Source organism: Aspergillus caelatus (assembly GCF_009193585.1).
Source record: "Aspergillus caelatus strain CBS 763.97 unplaced genomic scaffold BDV27scaffold_63, whole genome shotgun sequence".
NCBI lineage: Eukaryota > Fungi > Ascomycota > Eurotiomycetes > Eurotiales > Aspergillaceae > Aspergillus > Aspergillus caelatus.
In genome coordinates, this window is record NW_022475326.1 from 91177 (window position 1) to 108323 (window position 17147).

Genomic DNA, 17147 nt, shown 5'->3' on the forward strand with positions numbered 1-17147 from the left:
GACAGCTTTCTGTGGTCCAGAGAAACTGATGCCGTATGCAAGGCCCGAGAAGGCAGTGTATATGATCAATTTCGCGAAGCTAGCGTTGGTTTCGAAAGAGGTTATGCTGCCCGCTCAGCATACATTGAAGCTGAGGCACAAAAGGTAAGTGCTGCGTAGTGGCCAACGCCGCTGGTCCCGAAGCCGTGAATGAGTGCGTCAATGGTGCCGGCGATAATACTCGGGGTGGGAGTCTACCCACGTACAACCTGAGAGGAAGTAGGCAGATAGTGCTCGAGTATACTGCCTGTAATATTCCCGCATATAATGGATAGGCATCCAGCAATCACGCTAGGGCGCTTTATGATGCGGAACGGGAGAGCGGCAGCGTCTCCCGACGTTTTTGGTTATAGATAAAGGCCGTCATGAAGACAGCAAAGGCAAGGATAGGGCATACCACTAGGCCACTGTCCCATCAATGCTTAGTGCTAGCTCACGAATACGCAAGGAACAGAGCCGTGAGCATGGGTATGAACAGTAGGTTGCTGACCAAGTCGAGTTTCAAGACCTTCTCTCCAGGCCATGCGGGAAATTTCGCTAGACTTCGGCATATCAGAGAAACAGCACAAGGTCGACTCGCCGCGTACTGTTCGCTGGCTTCGACTGTCACTGAGGGCACCATTTCTGTGGATGGTGTTGTGTCAATGAAATCCAATCTCCCTAAGCAAGGTAGTTGACGAAAAGGATTACTAACAGTCCTCTTGTTCTAAATCAAAACAGGCTAGTAGTAATATCCCTGATCAAACAATCAACTGATCATTCAATTCCCAGAATATGTCGTGCGGGTGTAATTTGCGATTAATGGTTAGATTCGAATCACCGATTCATAACTGGGTGCACAGTCAAGCCCTACAGAATTGACAAAAACATCATCCAGGGGCTGCTCGCAATTTATTCGTAGGGTATCAGGATTCAGTGAGTCTTCCACCATAGGGAGCAACAGATCATCTTGGTGTTTGCTATACAAGGGGGGAGGCGGCACGTAATCATCATGAAATCCATCAATATGGACACGACGGACAGTACCGTGTTCACTGATGAGATGTGGTGACATGTATATATTGAATGGAATCGTCCCTTTTATCTATATGGGTCTCAGCAAGGACAGTCCATTGAAATTGTGTAGGGGTGGTCTTCTGTTATATATACTCAATTGAATTCACTTACCATTGATAGCCCCTTGCCAACACCGAGTAACTCGACAGTGAACACTAGTTGGTGCTTGATCTTTATGGTATTAAGGCTTACATCCTGAGTGCAAGCTTCAAGATCCTGTGGCAAAGATATGACTTTGGTTGTACACCATTCAAGATCAGACCTCTCCGATTCTGGAGCCATACAATCGTCTAAGTTGTGCCGCTCGCTGAAAATGACGTGCTCTTGTTTGGATGATAGAAAGCGGACGTTGAACTGTGCGGAGTATGATGCTGGTGCGCTGATTTTGAGCTCGTGTTGCTCAACGACGTCGACGGTTAACGCTTTCAACCTTATACCCTTTGATAATGGAGCGACCTGGACCTTCACGGGAAATGTCGCGCCAAACGGGATGTTGACGTCAGGAATGGAAACGCTGTATTGCGCGACGTCATCCCACTGTTTATCGATTGACTATAAGGCATAATTAGCCATGCGTACACAGGAACAAGAGTGTTGCGCCTGCTGACATTCAAAGGTAACATCCGGTTGACACTCTCCTCGAGGGAAAACGATTTATAAATTCGGATAGGCTGAGAGACAATGATGTTTCTGTTCAGTCTGCGCTCGATGATGGCATGTACTCTATATGTGTGGTAATTCGAACCACCCTTGCAGGTGACGGTTTCAAGCATATTTCGGTTTAGAGGAATACTGAATGGAAATTCGTAGTGCCCTGCCGGTAAGTTGAATGGATTCTGCTTATGGGACGAGGCCAAGGGTTGCGTTGTTGCAAAGGTATTCTCTTCATAATAGGATCTGAAAAGTGTGCCCTCGTCATATGGTCTATGTTCGTTAGACATGTCAATTGGAGGAAAGCAGACAATAACTCACAGTTTGGCAATACCTCGCACCTGCACCGAGATTCCTTTGACGGTTATAGCTTGCGCCAGTGATAAACGAAGCTTCCCAGATATACAAGGCTTGCTCTCAGAGCAATTTGAAAACGGAAGGAAGATACATGACTTGTCTAAACTGCAGATGTAAGGCATGGTTGAGTTAGCTTGTTTTGAGCAAACGTCGAGGTAGAAGTCTTGGGACTGGCATCGAACCTTAGACTGCAACACACGGGTTCATTGAACAGCATGATGAAGGAGGGTATCGAATTGGTCCGAAGACATGAAATGTCTTTACGGTCTGATTTTACGGCTCCAGTCCCGTTCTTGAGGCATTGACACCTAATGGTTATTCTTATACTTTTTTTTCTATCAAGTGAAATGAAGGGGTTTCCATTTTAGGTAAGAGAAGCGGACTTCCAGAAAAGGGTCGGAATAACCGAAATGGGTAAGTCTCCCGCCGGCGCCAGACTGCCATATCGGGAAAAATACTCAACCTTCTATGGTCGAAGCCACAAAAATGCATCGTCCACGTTTACCTGCACAGATATCAAAAGACATCCTTAGTCAGGACCCTTCGCTAGTTAGTTCGGATACATGACTGCCCATTTTTAGCCGTGCTGCATGCAGTCACTCTGACATACTCTAAAACCAAACCACTTGCTCGCAGTCGCCACCTCCCCATTGAACAAGGAACGCAAGACGAGCCGGTCGATATGGACCTCACCTTCCATATCAGTCAAGACGGAAAAGTCCCAAAAAGAACATACGCCCGAGGTGCATGTGAGAAGTGCCGCCTGAGAAAGGTTCGTTGGTTTTTCACCTGCGCGTACTAATGACTCACTAGAGGACGTTTAGAAAAAATGCTACCACCAGAAAACAAACCGACAATCAGGTTTCTCTACGCCACTGCGGCCGACTACCCAGTTTGTTCAGTATGCTCCAGCTGCGGCTCGAGGGTCGCGATCCCCAATCGGTGTTTTAGCATCACAACAGCTTCCTGGCGAGCCTGCAGAGCCCAAGCTACAGAGTGCCCCACAGTCCTCTCAGGCTCACGTGGAAAGTCAAAAGTATACCTCCCAAATCTCCAGGAGGGATTCATGCACCCATCGTTTTATCGGGGACTTGAACCCAGTCGTACTTTTCGTCGACGATGGTAGTACGAGGCTCATGCGTGGGCGTGCGCATCAGCGGGATGTTGGAGTCTGGCTGGACAGGGAAAATGAATTTATTGAAAATGGCGAGAATTATTATCATGAAGAACCCTCGTCGAGCAGTAGCAGATACCAGACGACTCGGCAAAAGCGACATTCAGGGCGCCCGGGCGCTCTTCTGCCGCCACGACAAACCCAAGAAGCGTTGATAAACATTTACTTCCGTCGCATCCACCCCGTGCTCCCTTTGGTTCATGAGGAAGACTTTCAAGCACAATTACGCAATGGTACTGTTTCTTTGTACCTTGTGCAGGCAATATGTCTGGTAGCCTCAAAGGAACGCGATGCAGAACCAATACTCCGGCTTGGGGATCGCACCGAAACCATGTCTCCTTGCAGATTTAGCAATCTTTTATACGAAGACCTTTGCCATGCCATTACCATGCGTCTGGAGCGGAAAAGAATGGCTTTAATACAAATCCTTGCTCTTGCTTCGTTGCATGCTTCAGGACCCAAGAGCTTTGAGGACGCGTCCTTGTACCTGGCTCAAGCCATCCATCATGCTCACACCGTTGGGCTGCACTTTTTAAAATGTGGACCTGAGAGACATGAAAAACCGCTAGTTACACTGTTTTGGTGTCTATGGAGTCTTGACCGATGGATTGCGGCCATTCATGGGAGGCCGTTGGTAATTCATGACAGAGACCTCGGACAACAGCTCACGGACGTGATTGACCTCTTCGACGGCCCTTTTCGCATCTGGCTTTCCTTGGCATCAATATTGGGCGAGGTTATGGTGGTATATCGGCCGACCCTGGATGCTCCGGTAGATGAGAACAAGCCTGAAATCCCCCGCTTCGAGGAACTGATTGCGAAATGTCAGGCGGAGGATATATCTTTGGACCAAATGTGTCAGTATCCTTCTCATGACTTCTTCCCCCCAAGACACTCACTAAGCTACCTCAGTGTCTTTCGAATTGGCGTACCATGCAATAGCCCTTCTAGCTTCACGGCCATGGGGACTCAAGGCTCAACCAAGGTCTCACGCGCTATACCTGCGACAGGATCTGGCTGTATATCGCATTGCCACCCTATTACAAATGTGCACCATCAGTCAGTTCACACCTCTGCCGACTGTTGCTTATTCCATATCACTCGGGTTCTCCATATCCTATAAACAGCTCAAGCGTTGTCAGCTCCCCAGTACACAGTATGCGGCAAAGAAACATTTACAAACATTTTATAAGAGTCTAGAGGCTCTAAGCTCGATGTGGTGGTCCGCTCAAGTGATGACCCGGCTTGGTCAACGTGCATTGGGCGGCATGCAACGCGTTGCTGGAAGAACGAGCCAACCAACGCCGTCACATAAGAAGGCGCCTATCGCCACAGCCTCATCAAGCTGCGATGTCTACAGTATGGAACCTTTTCATACTGAAGAGAGTGCAGAAGAAGTAGCCGAAGCGGCACACGGCGAACAATTTCCGGGAAACGAGACCATTCCAATGCCAGATCACCAACTACTGTTTGATTTTGAGGATTTGGATAATAGTGGTTTCAGTAGTTTTGTGACGGATCCCCTGTTTCAAGATATCGACGATCAGCTGGGAAATTTCTTGAATATCAATATCCCCAAATGTCCTTCGGACTCTGCCTTCATCAACCCGGACATGCCCTGGAACCCTGATGAGTTTGACTTTTCTTGCCTCTAGTCATCCTCACTGGAAATGGCGATCAGCAAAGGTTGGGACAAGTAACTCTACTTGAACTCTGTAAATGATAGACTCGATTCGGTTGGTGTCGTGTCAGAATGGAGAAGTACTAGGAAAGCCTCTGATGTGGATACTTGATTACATTGTCGGCCTGATTATATATATCGCTTTCACGTAATTTGATGAACACGGTACGGTACAAGAACGGATGCCACTTCTAACCTAAACTAGTATCTTTGACCTTGCGATCTTATTTCAAAAATGGGACGGAATAATCGCTAGGGCAAGGTGATAGAACGCAAGGGCTTCATGAGCTCCTACTTGACTAGGGTATGTCGTAGAAGGAACATCGAACGACTTCACGAATCACGAATCACGAATACATAACAAGCATACTAGTAGCCAAGCTCTTCTACATTCGGACCTTTGTTTCAGGAATGTCTGGATACACAGTCAAATATAATACTACCCTACATGTACTTACTCTCCACGATTCGATATATTGTATGTTCCCCATGTACAATGCGCAACATTGCCAGACCATTTCTCAGCCGATCATGAGGACCTGTAAGTCAATGTACCCTCACAAGATGCGATCATCGCAAACTCAGTTTGGTCATTCCCAATCCCTGAGGTAGTGGGTCCTTTTAGTCCAGGGCCCTGGAATACTAACCAAGTACTCAGTCAGGGTGAGGCAGACGAGGGCCCAAAAGCGGTGGAGAAACGGAGTGCTTGCGGTTTCCCAAATGAGCACGCCTTTCCCAAAGTGGAAAACATCACGTGCGTCCGGAGCAATACTTATCCTAAGGCGGGCCCAACAAGGCAAGTTAAACCGCGACAGGCTTCGGACGGAAGCCGAGTTTATTCCCCAGAACCCAGAACCGTCAGTCAACCTCCGCATAAAGATACATGGTTTTCTCCAGCTTCCTGAAATCCCCGCGTCGGATCCACTGCGCGACCTAGTTGCCATCCGTCAAGTGGACAAGATGGCATCCACAATGATGGGGGTCTTCCCAACATTGGCAACCCGCGGTTCGTCATGTACATGATTCACGGAGGATATAAAAGGACGCACCCGGATGGACGCAATCCATGGGCATAGGCATGTGGTATTCGATCGTTAACCACTTCCCTTAACGATACTATCCCCCGTTCACTATGCGTACCTGGTATGGAAGGGGCAAACCCCTTCAAGCAGCCATTACAGCATGCTGTCTTGTGGCATTTATCCTGTTCGGATACGACCAGGGCGTCTTCAGCGGGATTGTTGGGAATGATGACTGGAGGAAGCAGTTCAACTATCCGGATGATTCGGAAGAAGGGATTATAGTAAGCTGCTATAACCTGGGCTGTCTTTTGGGGTGCTTGGGTAAGTGACCTGCCAAATATCATTGGACGGAGCATCGAACTGACTCGGACGGATGTTAGTCAACTTCTTCATCGGAGAGACGCTCGGCCGTCGGAAGACCATCTGGCTGGCGATGGGCGTGGTGATTGTGGGCGCAGTATTGCAGACTACCGCGTTTACTGTGCCTCATCTGATCATTGGACGACTGGTGACGGGCGCAGGTACAGGTTTGAAGACATCCACGGTGCCAATGTAAGCCTTGATGTTCGCAACGATAGAAAGAATCATGATGACCACGATACTGACTGAGACTTAAGGTATCAAGCGGAGATGTGCGAGGGCAAAACTCGAGGACGGCTGATTTCATCCGAAGTGCTCTTCACCGCGGTCGGTATTGTTGTGGCGTACTGGTTTGACTTTGGCATGTCATTTGTCGGCGGCCCCATCGCCTGGCGACTTCCTATTGCAATGCAAATCGTGTTCGCCATCTTCGTTATTGTGCTTGTTTTTGGTCTCCCAGAATCTCCGCGATGGCTTATGAACCACGGCCAAGAGCGAGAAGCCATGGAGGTTCTCTGTGCCGTCTATAATCGGGAGGAGCACGACGAATACATCGTCAACGAGCACAGAGCGATCTTATCGGCCATTGAGCTGGAAGATGCAGTTAGCAAACAGTCTTTTTGGAAGATCTTCCGTAACGATGAGGTGAAGACGGGTCAGCGAGTGCTTCTTGCCTGGGGTATCCAGCTCATGAACCAGGTTGGAGGGATTAACCTGGTCGTTTATTTTGTTCCGAGTAAGTGCTGTGCTTTTTGAACCGGACGACGACTGCTGATGATTTATTTAACAGCTGTCCTGAGACAAAACGTGGGTATGAGTGCCCAACTTTCTCAGATTCTCGGCGGGTGCATTCAGATCATGTTCATGCTCGGATCGCTTCTTCCTGCATTTATGCTAGATCGCATGGGCCGACGCAAGACAATGATGATTGGTTCTTTTGGCCTAGGCGTATGCATGCTTATGGTCGCAGCCCTGCTATCCCAGGTCGACAAGCCGAATGGAAAGTCTTATGCCTCCGCTTCTGTTAGCTTCTTCTTCCTTTATATGCTGATCCATGGCATGTCCATCAACTCGGTCCCATGGGTGTACGTTCCAGAGATTCTACCGCTAGAAGCCCGGACTAAAGGCACAGCTATTGGAGTCAGCTCTAACTGGTTGTGGAACTTTACCGTGGTCATGATCACACCAGTGATCATCAACCGCATCCAGTGGAAGGCGTACCTGATCTTCATGATCACCAATCTCGTCTTTATCCCAATCATTTACTTCTTCTATCCGGAGACTAGCAACTTGCGTCTTGAGGATATTGATCTCATCTTCTCCCGAGGCGGAGACCCGGTGAAGCAGGCCAGAAAGATGGCAGCAGAGATCAAGGCATATGGGTATATTCAATCGGAACAGCGTTCCGATGAAAAGGAGATAAGTGGTGTCGAAGTGGAGCGTGTTTGAACTTGAGGTGAACACCCGAAGGCCGAACCTGAAGAACTGGCTGCTGAAATATTTGTATTCACAATTTCGCGGCCGGTGGCTACATCCCACCATGGGACTTTCTGGTGTTTTTCTTGTACCGCTTACCAGAGATGCCAATATTCTATAGACTACTCTGTATACATAATCATTACGATAACACGTCTCACCTACTCTAAGTGGAACTCCTTTTTCTAGTTAGTAGCTCCGCATCCCATTGAAACAGACCCATGACGGTGATATCGTCTCCCCCATATCAAGGAGTAATTTCATAAAAGCTTCCAGAATTTTGCTCCCTTGCACCACTTCATCGGCATCATTTCTGGCCAAGCCCTCTCTCCAATCAAGGAAAGTCGCAAGGAATAAGTAAGTGGTTTTGTAAATTCATAACCGCACAAGGAACTCCCCAAGGGGCCGCTTCTTTAGCTCCTCCACGAACGGATTATCACTGGTCCCTCGAGTTATCAACGTGAGCAATACCGATCAGCCTATGACATATCTAATTATCAGCACCTTGTCTCCATGCTCTCCGCAAGCCAATGACTCAGGCACCAGGCACTAAAAGTCCATTGCTAGAGATTTGGAAGTGGGATTATTTTGGTTATGGGAGATGTTGACATCGACATATGCGAACATGGATCGCGCAACAACGGCAAATAATCACGGTGGAAGTGAGGTCTAGAGCCTCCTAATACTTTTTTATGATTAGGAACTGTATATATAGAATATTCATAATAGGCCATTGTCTACAACATCTGCCTTATCGTACTAAGCGGGATTGTCCAGTCCTGGCTTATTTAAGCACTCTCAAGCTTGTCACGGGCGACATCCTGCTGCTCAGCAATCACATCAGCGGGGATGCGGTCCGGCGTCGTGTTCACAAGCATAATCATGGGGAGCAGAGAAGCTCCGAGGAGGGCGAATGTCACGCAGCTAAATTAGTCAGTTGCCGCCTTGACATGACGAAATATAAGTGGAATAGGAAAACGTACAATCCAATAAGAGGGTCACTCGTGGTTTGAGTGTTCATGCCGTAGGCAATAGCTTGACCAATAGCTTCAATGCATCTGAATGCCGCACCATTACGGACGTTTTCTACTTGGCCGTTAGCACATGAACAAGTCCCTGCTGATCTCCAATCCCGATTTATTTCAATACTCACCCTGCGCATCTGTCGCAAAAGATGACAGTAGCCAATACATGTACGACTGTGACAACGGACCGGTGGTCTGGACGAAGAAATACGGCAGGAATGACGAAGCATACAGTCCGTCGTCCCAGTCAATGTGGCCAGGATCGTGGCGGTTGAACTTGGTCTGCATGACGATAGACCAGATATATACACCAACGTTGAGGATGACGACGGTGTAGAGACCAATTTGCGCACGGCGGCGTTGGCTGAGACCCTTCATGTCAAGGATATAGCCAAGACCAAAGCAGCCGATACTGGTGACGAAAGACACTGGTTATTGCCGATACTAAGAAAAAGATTATATCTTGCACTTACATGCAGAAGAAAGGCGAGATCAGAGACGAGAGGGCGCGGGCCCGGACAGAGAAATAGGTTCCTAGGTAGGTAGTCCAAGTACCACTGCAAATTGCAGTATTAGCATTTCATTGTCTTTTCGTGGAGATGAGTGTATGATGTAACCCACGTGTAGAAAAATGACCACAATGCCCAAAGGGATGAAAGAACAATGAGCCTGGAGGTGATGGTCTTTGCAATGCGCCTAAGCTCCTGTTTGGTAGAAAGGGTCTCGGAAGTCACGATATGGGTGCCATCAGATCGGATAACGCGCTCGAAGGGAGTGATTAAAAGTGCGAATGGAAGACTGCAATCAGCATAATTTAGTTTCTGCCCTCGGGATTGTTCATGGGAGGAAAAGTACACTTACGCGATGCACTCAATGATCACGAAGGCAATGAAAGTATCGGGGGTGACTCCGCCATCGGCCCCTTTCTCATGGTTCTTTGCTAGACTTCAAACAGGAGTGGCTTCGGTTAGAATCTACCCGTCACGCACGCCTTTCGTGTAAACTTCCGAGAGACTTACTTAATTGCACCTCCGACTAACTGTCCAAGATTTCGCGAGACAATCCACAAAGCTAGATATTTTCCACGAGCACCGGACGGCGCAAGCGTCATGATGGCTCCAGCCTCAGCGACATACCAGCAAGCAGTCCCAATACCGCCGATAGCGCCGCTGAGAATAAGATACTGCAGAAAGTGGCATTTTGTCAGATATTGCATATTTTAGAAAGACAGGCCAAGTTGCCAAAAGCAGCCAGTGGCCATGTTCAAAAAGTCCTATCACTCACCCACTGGTTTCCAAACTTGCTGTTGCAGTAGTAGGCAGACCCTTGGATAGGGAAGGACATTGAGCCGATGACCAGGGCCCACTTGACACCGATTTTGTTGACTATGGGACCGCCCAGGAAGCAAACTTGAAAGGGTATCCACAGATTAGCGCGTTTAACGTCCTGGTTTGAGGCAGCCGAAACACATACCGACAGCCAGCGTGGCGTATCTGATCGCAGTCGAAATATTTGACACCTGAGGAGTTGCAAGGCCACCACCACCGAGGCCTGGGAAACAATCAGCGGCACATTCTGACTACATATGATGATGGTATAGAACTCTCACCTGTAATCGCGTCCGACATGGCTGGCCCACAAAAGGCCTGGACGCTCAAAAGCATCATCTGCGTCAAACTGTGCCGCCATACCCGCTTCCATAGCGGGATAGCCTCAATGCTGACTCCGTGACCCTGATCGATTGTATTTGTTGGAGTGGTGGGAGGAGGGCCATCGTCTGAATTTGGAACCGCCGTCTTTGTGTCGGTCATTATGAAAGCGTTGTACGATCACCGCACGTACGACGCGTTGAGTGATTGGGGAAGAGGAGAAAGATGCCAAAAAAATTTTTTTTTTTTCTTGAACGGCGTGAGTATTTATATACATAGGCATCGGGCTTCTGAGTATATCCCCTCATATCTGAACGCTAAGCTCGTGTCCGGAGCGTCTCGCGGCCAGGTGAAGGGTGGGTCTGTTCCCCATGGGGTTCCTCTGAAGTCGATGGAAGGTCCACGCGGGAAGAAATGCTCTGTACTTATTCTTTCCGATAATCGCACGGTGGGTATTGAGATATATAAAAGTCCCATTGCGCTGATAGCAATGCTTCGTCTTTTGCCCCCTTTTAGTATCTAATACCTGCAACCACTAAGAGTTCAGTATCTAGGATTTGATAATGAAAGGCGGGGTTAAATAACGGTTATCAGAAGGCTGCAGTTACTAGTATTTTGTACCCTATCTCTTATCTCCGGAGCCAGATAGCAAAAAGAGTGGGTCTCTTCCCCATGGACCAAAGAGTCCAAAGCTTCAGTCTAAGGGAACGGAAGGTCCACGCGAAAGAAAAATACACCAGTGAACTTTTCCCCACTCCCGCCATCTCCAGTGCTATCTTGGGTGGCGCAACTACTAATACTAGGGCTTCGAGTTACTGACTCACCACTATCTGACAGCTTGATAGATACGGCACGATATCTTGGGAATGGTAATAGAAATCGGCTTGTAGGCCCTAAGATCGTGTATTCCTAGTTTGGCTTGTATTTGTAATTGGTAGAATACTATGGCCACCATTTGCCACCTGCCCCTGATAGGATCTATCACCCTGGATGATTCGCAGCAATTGAATTTGCCATTCCTTCTAGGTTTGGCTTAAGTTTACCTCGTGAACAACTTGGTGGAAGCGGGTACACGGAAATAAAGGGGAAATGTGTATGAACAGAGAGCGTGTCATTGAGTAGACATGAAGGTGCTTCAAGCCCTGCAGAGGTGGCAGCTATCGATGGTGATTCATTCGCCACTTTCGGTCCAAGTCGATGCCGGTCTTTGCTCACTGAGCGGCCCGAAGTGTGACGTGAGCACACAAGAGAAGCCTGATCGTCTTTGTACGTATGTTACTATAATTGTTGGTGGTACCAGAATGAAGATACCTGGGCATCAAACTCTATGCTCAGTCTTACCGGTAGCACAGTGCCCGACCATCCGCTCACTTCTGGTTAATATGATTATAATTAGGATCATAAATGTCCCCCAGTCGATGAGCAACACGGTCAAAAAGAAATACACGTGAAATGACAGAGACTATTCCAACCTTCAAGGATAGTTAATCTCACTAAGATTCCGCAGGAGTGGTAGAGCGACTACGAAGCAATTGTATCCTAGGGATCCCGGGTACTAGGGTGTAGGGAGGCCAAGAATGGGTCCGGTGCACAAGGAGAGGAGGTGGATAACCGCCAGTGGCCCGGCATTTCGTTGTGTTGCGCCCTAGAGTTTGCCCCGCTCCTCAAGGCAATGGTGTTGGCCATAACGAGAATATATCACGATCGCAGCCACCTCGTGACGGTTCAGACAATGTAAGCGGTATAGATTGGTACGTGGGCCAACAGGGTCGAAGGTTGAATAAGTTAAGAGCAATACTAAGCAAGCTATTAAATACTCACCCTCTCCGCTCTATGCTGACCCCCTTTTGCTCAACAGGTATCCACTAATAAGCAGTCGACCAAATTTTTATTGATTAACTCCCTCATATACTACATAGATAGCTGCACATTTGAGCTTTCGTAGTCAATGGAAACACTAGTCTGTATGAAGTACTGCAATACAACAATTTCTACGAATACATCACAGTCCTACCCACGTCAGCTTTGACAATGTTCGTCCAATGATAATGGGGCCTCTATCCCATGGGTATCTGTCAAGGACAAACTGCCAAATAGGCGCACTTAACGTATTCCGCATGGTTGGACCTAACCAGTTCTGGGAACTGGGGTTTACCCAAACTGGGCTGCATCTTCGCATGACAGGTATCAGGGACCGTGGCAGTCTGGGGTTCATGGTGCCTCCATGACGGTAGACAATGATCATCGCCGACGTCTTTCATCCTCCGTCGTCCTTGCGGCTCGATCTCAATCCATGGCATTGATAATGTTGTCGGCATTTAAGAGAGCTTAGGTTTAGCGTGACTTACCAACGCTAGTACGATGTGTATATCAAGTTTGCTGCGCTCGAAGCGCTCTTCCAGCCGTTTCGCCAATAGAGTACTATCAATAATGTGGACATGGAATAGGTTCTTTAGACTCCGCTTGTCGCCAAGGGGTTCAGCTTTTGGGATTTAATGTCACGACTACCCTTGTCACTCGTGGACTCTATAACCTGAATTCGAAGAGTCCAGGCACGGCAGCAGGCTCAAGGGAGACAAAATTTGCTTCTCTTAACTACTAACATAAGTAATCTTTAGTCTCCCAGTTTGACATGCTCAAAGCGAACCTTTAATAAGTATTGTGTTCGATTAGATAGACCGATTTCCCTCAGTTAGCGACCAGCAAGGCATTTCGATAGAGGTGACATCAAACAAGTATCTAGTTCTATTCGGTATAGGACTATTGAGGGACGAGGCTTCAACCTTTCATAAAGCCCGTGCGGTCGTATCTTTGTTGTGGGTACAGAGTCAGTGAAACAAATAAGAGAAAGCTATATCCCATACTGTAATATCTAGTACGCCAAAGGTTAAAGCAGCGTAAGACAGCATGCAGGAGTAGCTCAACATGATCGCTCAGAAGTTCATCCATCCTTTCACAGTGGTTCCTGAATCGTGGCTTGACCTATCCGTCGGACTTATACCGCCCGCCTTGCTACAACAATCCACACATCGCAAGAATAACAGCATTAGAACCTTCCTCCGCATTCACGTCACCGACATACCCTAGCTTTCCCCTACCAACGTTAGCCAACGCCACGGCAGTCTCTCCAGCCGTATTCACACTCGTTGGCGAGAAGACCAGAGACTCAACCACCGAGTCATCGTCCGTTTTGTACCACATATCGCCTGGTACGACGTTCTTCACGAACACAGCCTTCTGACTGTATCTCTGTGGCAGCTTCTGGGCATTAGCGACGCCAACCGCGGTTTGGTTTATTGCCAGGGTTGTCCTGTGGTAGGATCCAGTTTCCCAGTTCAGACCTGCTTGGGAGAAAAATGGTTTCAGACTGTTCGGTCGAACAAATGAGGGAAAGTGGCCCATGATAACGGCCGTGCCCCCGCGACGGACATACTCTAGAACTGCTTCCCAGACAGCCTTGTTCTTGGGGAGGGTCAGGGCTTCATCCGTGATGAGTATGACTGAAAGTTCTGGATGTTGTGCTAAGAACTGAATGGCTGACGTTGTGGTTTCAGCACGCTGAAATTCCGCTTTTGACCGCAGGGCCGTGAGAAGCGGAGCATACATCTCGTCAAACCATGGTTGGAGGTGCAGAGAAATGGCAAGAACCCGAGTATTGTTGGATGCCATGATCGTGATGCCACAGGTGTGGTTTTACAGAAGTTTACTATGCAAAAATGATATGATTGAAATTGCCCGTAAGTTTGTTAAATGGAGGGGGATCGTGCAAGTTCCTCTAATGGGGAAGGAATTTTGTGGGGAATTTCCCGATCCAACAATCTCTGGCGAATCACAAAACATTCACATAAGAATGGACTAGGCTGGATGTAGACTAGTGGTAATAACACCTCACTTAAGTCAGTACATACTTCGTAAACTAATTTCGCATTAGATACTCCACTCCACCCTAGCGGCCTGATATAATGGCATAGACACGGACTTGCTTTGCGATATGAAGAAGGAAGAAGAATGGTGGGAAGATGAGAAGCACCGTGTGAGAGACCATCGGGTAGCAGATGAGGGCATGTACTATCAGCCGGATGACAGATCCCGAGCAATAGGACTTTCGTCTATAGTCACAATGATACAAGGTAAACTCACATCCATATTATAAATGAACCAATTTCTGCGGGTCACGATCTTCATTTGGAAGATCTATATCGACCATGATGCATTGTTCTTCCGGACGACGTAGATAATGTGCTACCTTGTATTGCCAACACTTGAGCCACTGAGACATCTACCTTAGGAAACTTCAATTGAAATCCACGTATCCCTCAGTTCCCAAGCGTCAGCAACAAAGCTCAAGGCCCCTATGAAGGACTCCGGAATCCCAATCCCAGCAGGCATGCCCCAGTGCGCACATAATGCTCCCCAAGTCAGGCTTGATACCAAGCTCTTTCTGGCGGCATGGATTTCCTCTCGCCGCGTTAATATGTCCGTATCATTGTCGTCGGCTTCAATCGTACTTTCCGCCTCCTTGTCAATCATGTTGATCTGACCATTAGTGGATGACACTGCCTTCTGGTCTGCCCTCTTTCTAAGTACACTCTCCCGCCAAAGCTTGCCCAACTGGAGCATCATATGCACACAGAGGGAAAGGAGACTCCAAGAATAAAGTTTTTCACTGTCGAACCTCCGCCATAATTTCTCCGGCAAAACATTTTTGGACATGAGAAAGGCGACATTTTCTAACAGTTGGTACGATGTGGTCGCCACCAGCTGAAGTCGTGTTAGTTCGCGGACAATTCGATCCGCCGTTGGAGCCTTTGTGGTCTCAGAGCCCCAGGCCCATATCGAGAATAATCCCAAAAGACGTAGAGTGCAACGAGTGTCGAACATCAACGATGAGAGTGACAGTAGCGGTGACCATGCCGTGGTTTTGATTTGCGTCGGGGTGGATAGACCGTGACATGGAGTCGTTTGACGTCTCTGGATTACTCGCAGAAGAGCATATATGCGAGCCTTTACCTTTTGCCAGATTCTCGAGAGGAGAAAGTAATGTAAGGCGTGTGAGAGATATTCAATGGAGCCGAGAGCGGTGTCCTGGCCTATGGAGCTAGAGATGAGCCTGCCGTTGCCAATCGATCATTAGCTACGAGTTCTGTAAGAAGTGATACTAAGCAACACATACGTGTTTATTTTGTGGATCGTGATATCTGTTGCCCTCAACCCGGCAGATACTATTGACCAAGGCCGACAATTCCCCACACGACGTGGATCGGGATTGGTGGAATGTGTTGTTCCAGCGCCGCGTTCCGTGCCCGCGGGGGCGTCAAGGCATCCATCTTGCTGGCGATCGGGTTCCGACATGCTATGGAATATGATGTCAAATGTTATGATGGCGAGCCAGCCTCGGGCAGCCGCGAGGGAATAACAGAGCCATAAAAGTAAAAGTTTGGGGGTTTCCGAGTTTCCGACGTTCCGAAGATCTGGGTTTATAACATAACCGTGTGTGGGGGGATCTGATAATAACAACGCGAGGACCTGCCTAATTCAAATCGTTTTCTCAACATCGTTTGACAAAAGAATGAATTCAAAAATGTGGGTGTTAGTAGAGAAAATAGTAAAACCAGTTGATTTTCACCAAGTAAGCGAGGCGGATGTTAAGAGTCGTGGGGAAACCAAATAAACATGCCCAGATTTTGGTGCACGGAAAAGAAAGGCTTCTCTTGGTCTTTCCGCTTGCAGACTAGCGTACTGCTCGGGTCTTAATAAAATCATAACAGAACTGAGAGAGAAAGAAAGCTATTGTTCCATGCAGAATTATTGTCAAGAACTAAGATAAATGGAAAATAGAAACATGAGTAGCTATCTTTATACAGCTTCTACACCAGCTGGTCTATCAGAAGCGTTTTTGGAAGTTTAGTGGTTCTAGGCCAAACATATATAATGTAATTACCTTGTCTTAGTTGTCTAGGAATAAGACACCTTAGGCGAGGTGCACGAATCAACTCGTTAACCATTTTACATATATGATTTCTACTGTTATACTATATGGGGCGAACGTACAGCGCTGCCTTGTAGGCATTTTATGTTTTTATTTCATTCATCTTTGGTTCTTGTTCTGTAGCCGCCAAGTCCATCTGGACTGCGGGCTTAGTAAAGTAGTACTGCTCCGGAGAAAAAAAAAAAAAACACAACCGCAAAGTAGAAAAAGCAGAAAAGAAGATCGAAATATAGAACAAAAGAACATAACCGAATTAAAGTCAGGGGTTACATAGAGCGACATCCCCAAGCACTTACTGCGGCTACCTTTGTAAGGGTGGTAAGATGATAGAGTCCACCCTGAATTGGAAGCAACAACTGCCAAAATATTACCCTATGCACGTATGTCATATTTTCTTTGGTGAGTCGAGACGACCCTAGGAATACCGTGAGGAGCCTCGAACAAGTAATTATCTATCCCCTTCAGGTAGGCCTCGGCCTCTTCAAGTCGTACGACGTTGAGATGTCTGCCTACTACCGGAGGAAGACATCGTAGATTTCCTCTTTTGGCCGTTGCTTTTGTGGCCTAGTCAGGGAACTGTGGACTTGCCACTTAATAACTATGTCTCTACTACAACAACTCTGGATTGAAACTCCCTTGTTTCAACCCCAAAAAATATGGCCCTGGAA

The 17147-nt window shown here is 47.7% G+C and overlaps 6 protein-coding genes across 6 annotated transcripts; 2 read left to right on the forward strand and 4 right to left on the reverse strand.

The window, feature by feature from the left end:
* Positions 1 to 844: 844 nt before the first annotated feature.
* Positions 845 to 1868, reverse strand: BDV27DRAFT_144202 (arrestin C-terminal domain-containing protein; the record flags this gene model as incomplete). Its single annotated transcript, XM_032070225.1, has 3 exons — positions 845 to 1123; positions 1207 to 1647; positions 1704 to 1868. The coding sequence occupies 3 exons, from the start codon at positions 1866 to 1868 to the stop codon at positions 845 to 847; spliced, it is 885 nt and encodes a 294-aa protein (XP_031928824.1).
* Positions 1869 to 2607: 739 nt separating this feature from the next.
* Positions 2608 to 5093, forward strand: BDV27DRAFT_171432 (fungal specific transcription factor domain-containing protein). Its single transcript, XM_032075594.1, has 2 exons — positions 2608 to 2875; positions 2928 to 5093. Exons 1-2 carry the CDS (start codon positions 2786 to 2788, stop codon positions 4398 to 4400), a joined length of 1563 nt encoding a protein of 520 aa, XP_031928825.1. The 5' UTR covers positions 2608 to 2785; the 3' UTR covers positions 4401 to 5093.
* Positions 5094 to 5791: 698 nt separating this feature from the next.
* Positions 5792 to 7968, forward strand: BDV27DRAFT_126362 (general substrate transporter). Its single transcript, XM_032066524.1, has 4 exons — positions 5792 to 6301; positions 6361 to 6532; positions 6598 to 7076; positions 7131 to 7968. Exons 1-4 carry the CDS (start codon positions 6091 to 6093, stop codon positions 7787 to 7789), a joined length of 1521 nt encoding a protein of 506 aa, XP_031928826.1. The 5' UTR covers positions 5792 to 6090; the 3' UTR covers positions 7790 to 7968.
* Positions 7969 to 8485: 517 nt separating this feature from the next.
* BDV27DRAFT_126363 (major facilitator superfamily domain-containing protein) lies at positions 8486 to 10906 on the reverse strand. Its single transcript, XM_032066525.1, has 10 exons — positions 10451 to 10906; positions 10315 to 10392; positions 10126 to 10250; positions 9861 to 10024; positions 9703 to 9786; positions 9463 to 9639; positions 9315 to 9398; positions 8970 to 9253; positions 8800 to 8902; positions 8486 to 8740 (listed from the first exon to the last, which is right to left on the reverse strand). Exons 1-10 carry the CDS (start codon positions 10650 to 10652, stop codon positions 8605 to 8607), a joined length of 1437 nt encoding a protein of 478 aa, XP_031928827.1. The 5' UTR covers positions 10653 to 10906; the 3' UTR covers positions 8486 to 8604.
* Positions 10907 to 13203: 2297 nt separating this feature from the next.
* Positions 13204 to 14264, reverse strand: BDV27DRAFT_126364 (uncharacterized protein). Its single transcript, XM_032066526.1, has one exon. It carries the CDS (start codon positions 14157 to 14159, stop codon positions 13503 to 13505), a length of 657 nt encoding a protein of 218 aa, XP_031928828.1. The 5' UTR covers positions 14160 to 14264; the 3' UTR covers positions 13204 to 13502.
* Positions 14265 to 14538: 274 nt separating this feature from the next.
* BDV27DRAFT_100686 (uncharacterized protein) lies at positions 14539 to 16031 on the reverse strand. The gene is made up of 2 exons (XM_032064271.1): positions 15664 to 16031; positions 14539 to 15600 (listed from the first exon to the last, which is right to left on the reverse strand). Exons 1-2 carry the CDS (start codon positions 15840 to 15842, stop codon positions 14775 to 14777), a joined length of 1005 nt encoding a protein of 334 aa, XP_031928829.1. The 5' UTR covers positions 15843 to 16031; the 3' UTR covers positions 14539 to 14774.
* Positions 16032 to 17147: the final 1116 nt, after the last annotated feature.

Bases quoted from the DNA above. Each gene is read 5' to 3' on its own strand.
- BDV27DRAFT_126364 (XM_032066526.1), bottom strand. From the start codon at position 14,159: ATGGCATCCAACAATACTCGGGTTCTTGCCATTTCTCTGCACCTCCAA.
- BDV27DRAFT_126363 (XM_032066525.1), bottom strand. From the start codon at position 10,652: ATGACCGACACAAAGACGGCGGTTCCAAATTCAGACGATGGCCCTCCT. The intron at 10,393-10,450 runs GTGAGAGTTCTA...ATTGTTTCCCAG, and splicing joins CATGTCGGACGCGATTACAG to GCCTCGGTGGTGGTGGCCTT. The intron at 10,025-10,125 runs GTGAGTGATAGG...CACTTTCTGCAG, and splicing joins GCAAGTTTGGAAACCAGTGG to TATCTTATTCTCAGCGGCGC.
- BDV27DRAFT_171432 (XM_032075594.1), top strand. From the start codon at position 2,786: ATGGACCTCACCTTCCATATCAGTCAAGACGGAAAAGTCCCAAAAAGA. The intron at 2,876-2,927 runs GTTCGTTGGTTT...GAGGACGTTTAG, and splicing joins AGAAGTGCCGCCTGAGAAAG to AAAAAATGCTACCACCAGAA.
- BDV27DRAFT_100686 (XM_032064271.1), bottom strand. From the start codon at position 15,842: ATGTCGGAACCCGATCGCCAGCAAGATGGATGCCTTGACGCCCCCGCG. The intron at 15,601-15,663 runs GTATGTGTTGCT...TGGCAACGGCAG, and splicing joins ACGATCCACAAAATAAACAC to GCTCATCTCTAGCTCCATAG.
- BDV27DRAFT_126362 (XM_032066524.1), top strand. From the start codon at position 6,091: ATGCGTACCTGGTATGGAAGGGGCAAACCCCTTCAAGCAGCCATTACA. The intron at 6,533-6,597 runs GTAAGCCTTGAT...CTGAGACTTAAG, and splicing joins AAGACATCCACGGTGCCAAT to GTATCAAGCGGAGATGTGCG. The intron at 7,077-7,130 runs GTAAGTGCTGTG...TTTATTTAACAG, and splicing joins GGTCGTTTATTTTGTTCCGA to CTGTCCTGAGACAAAACGTG.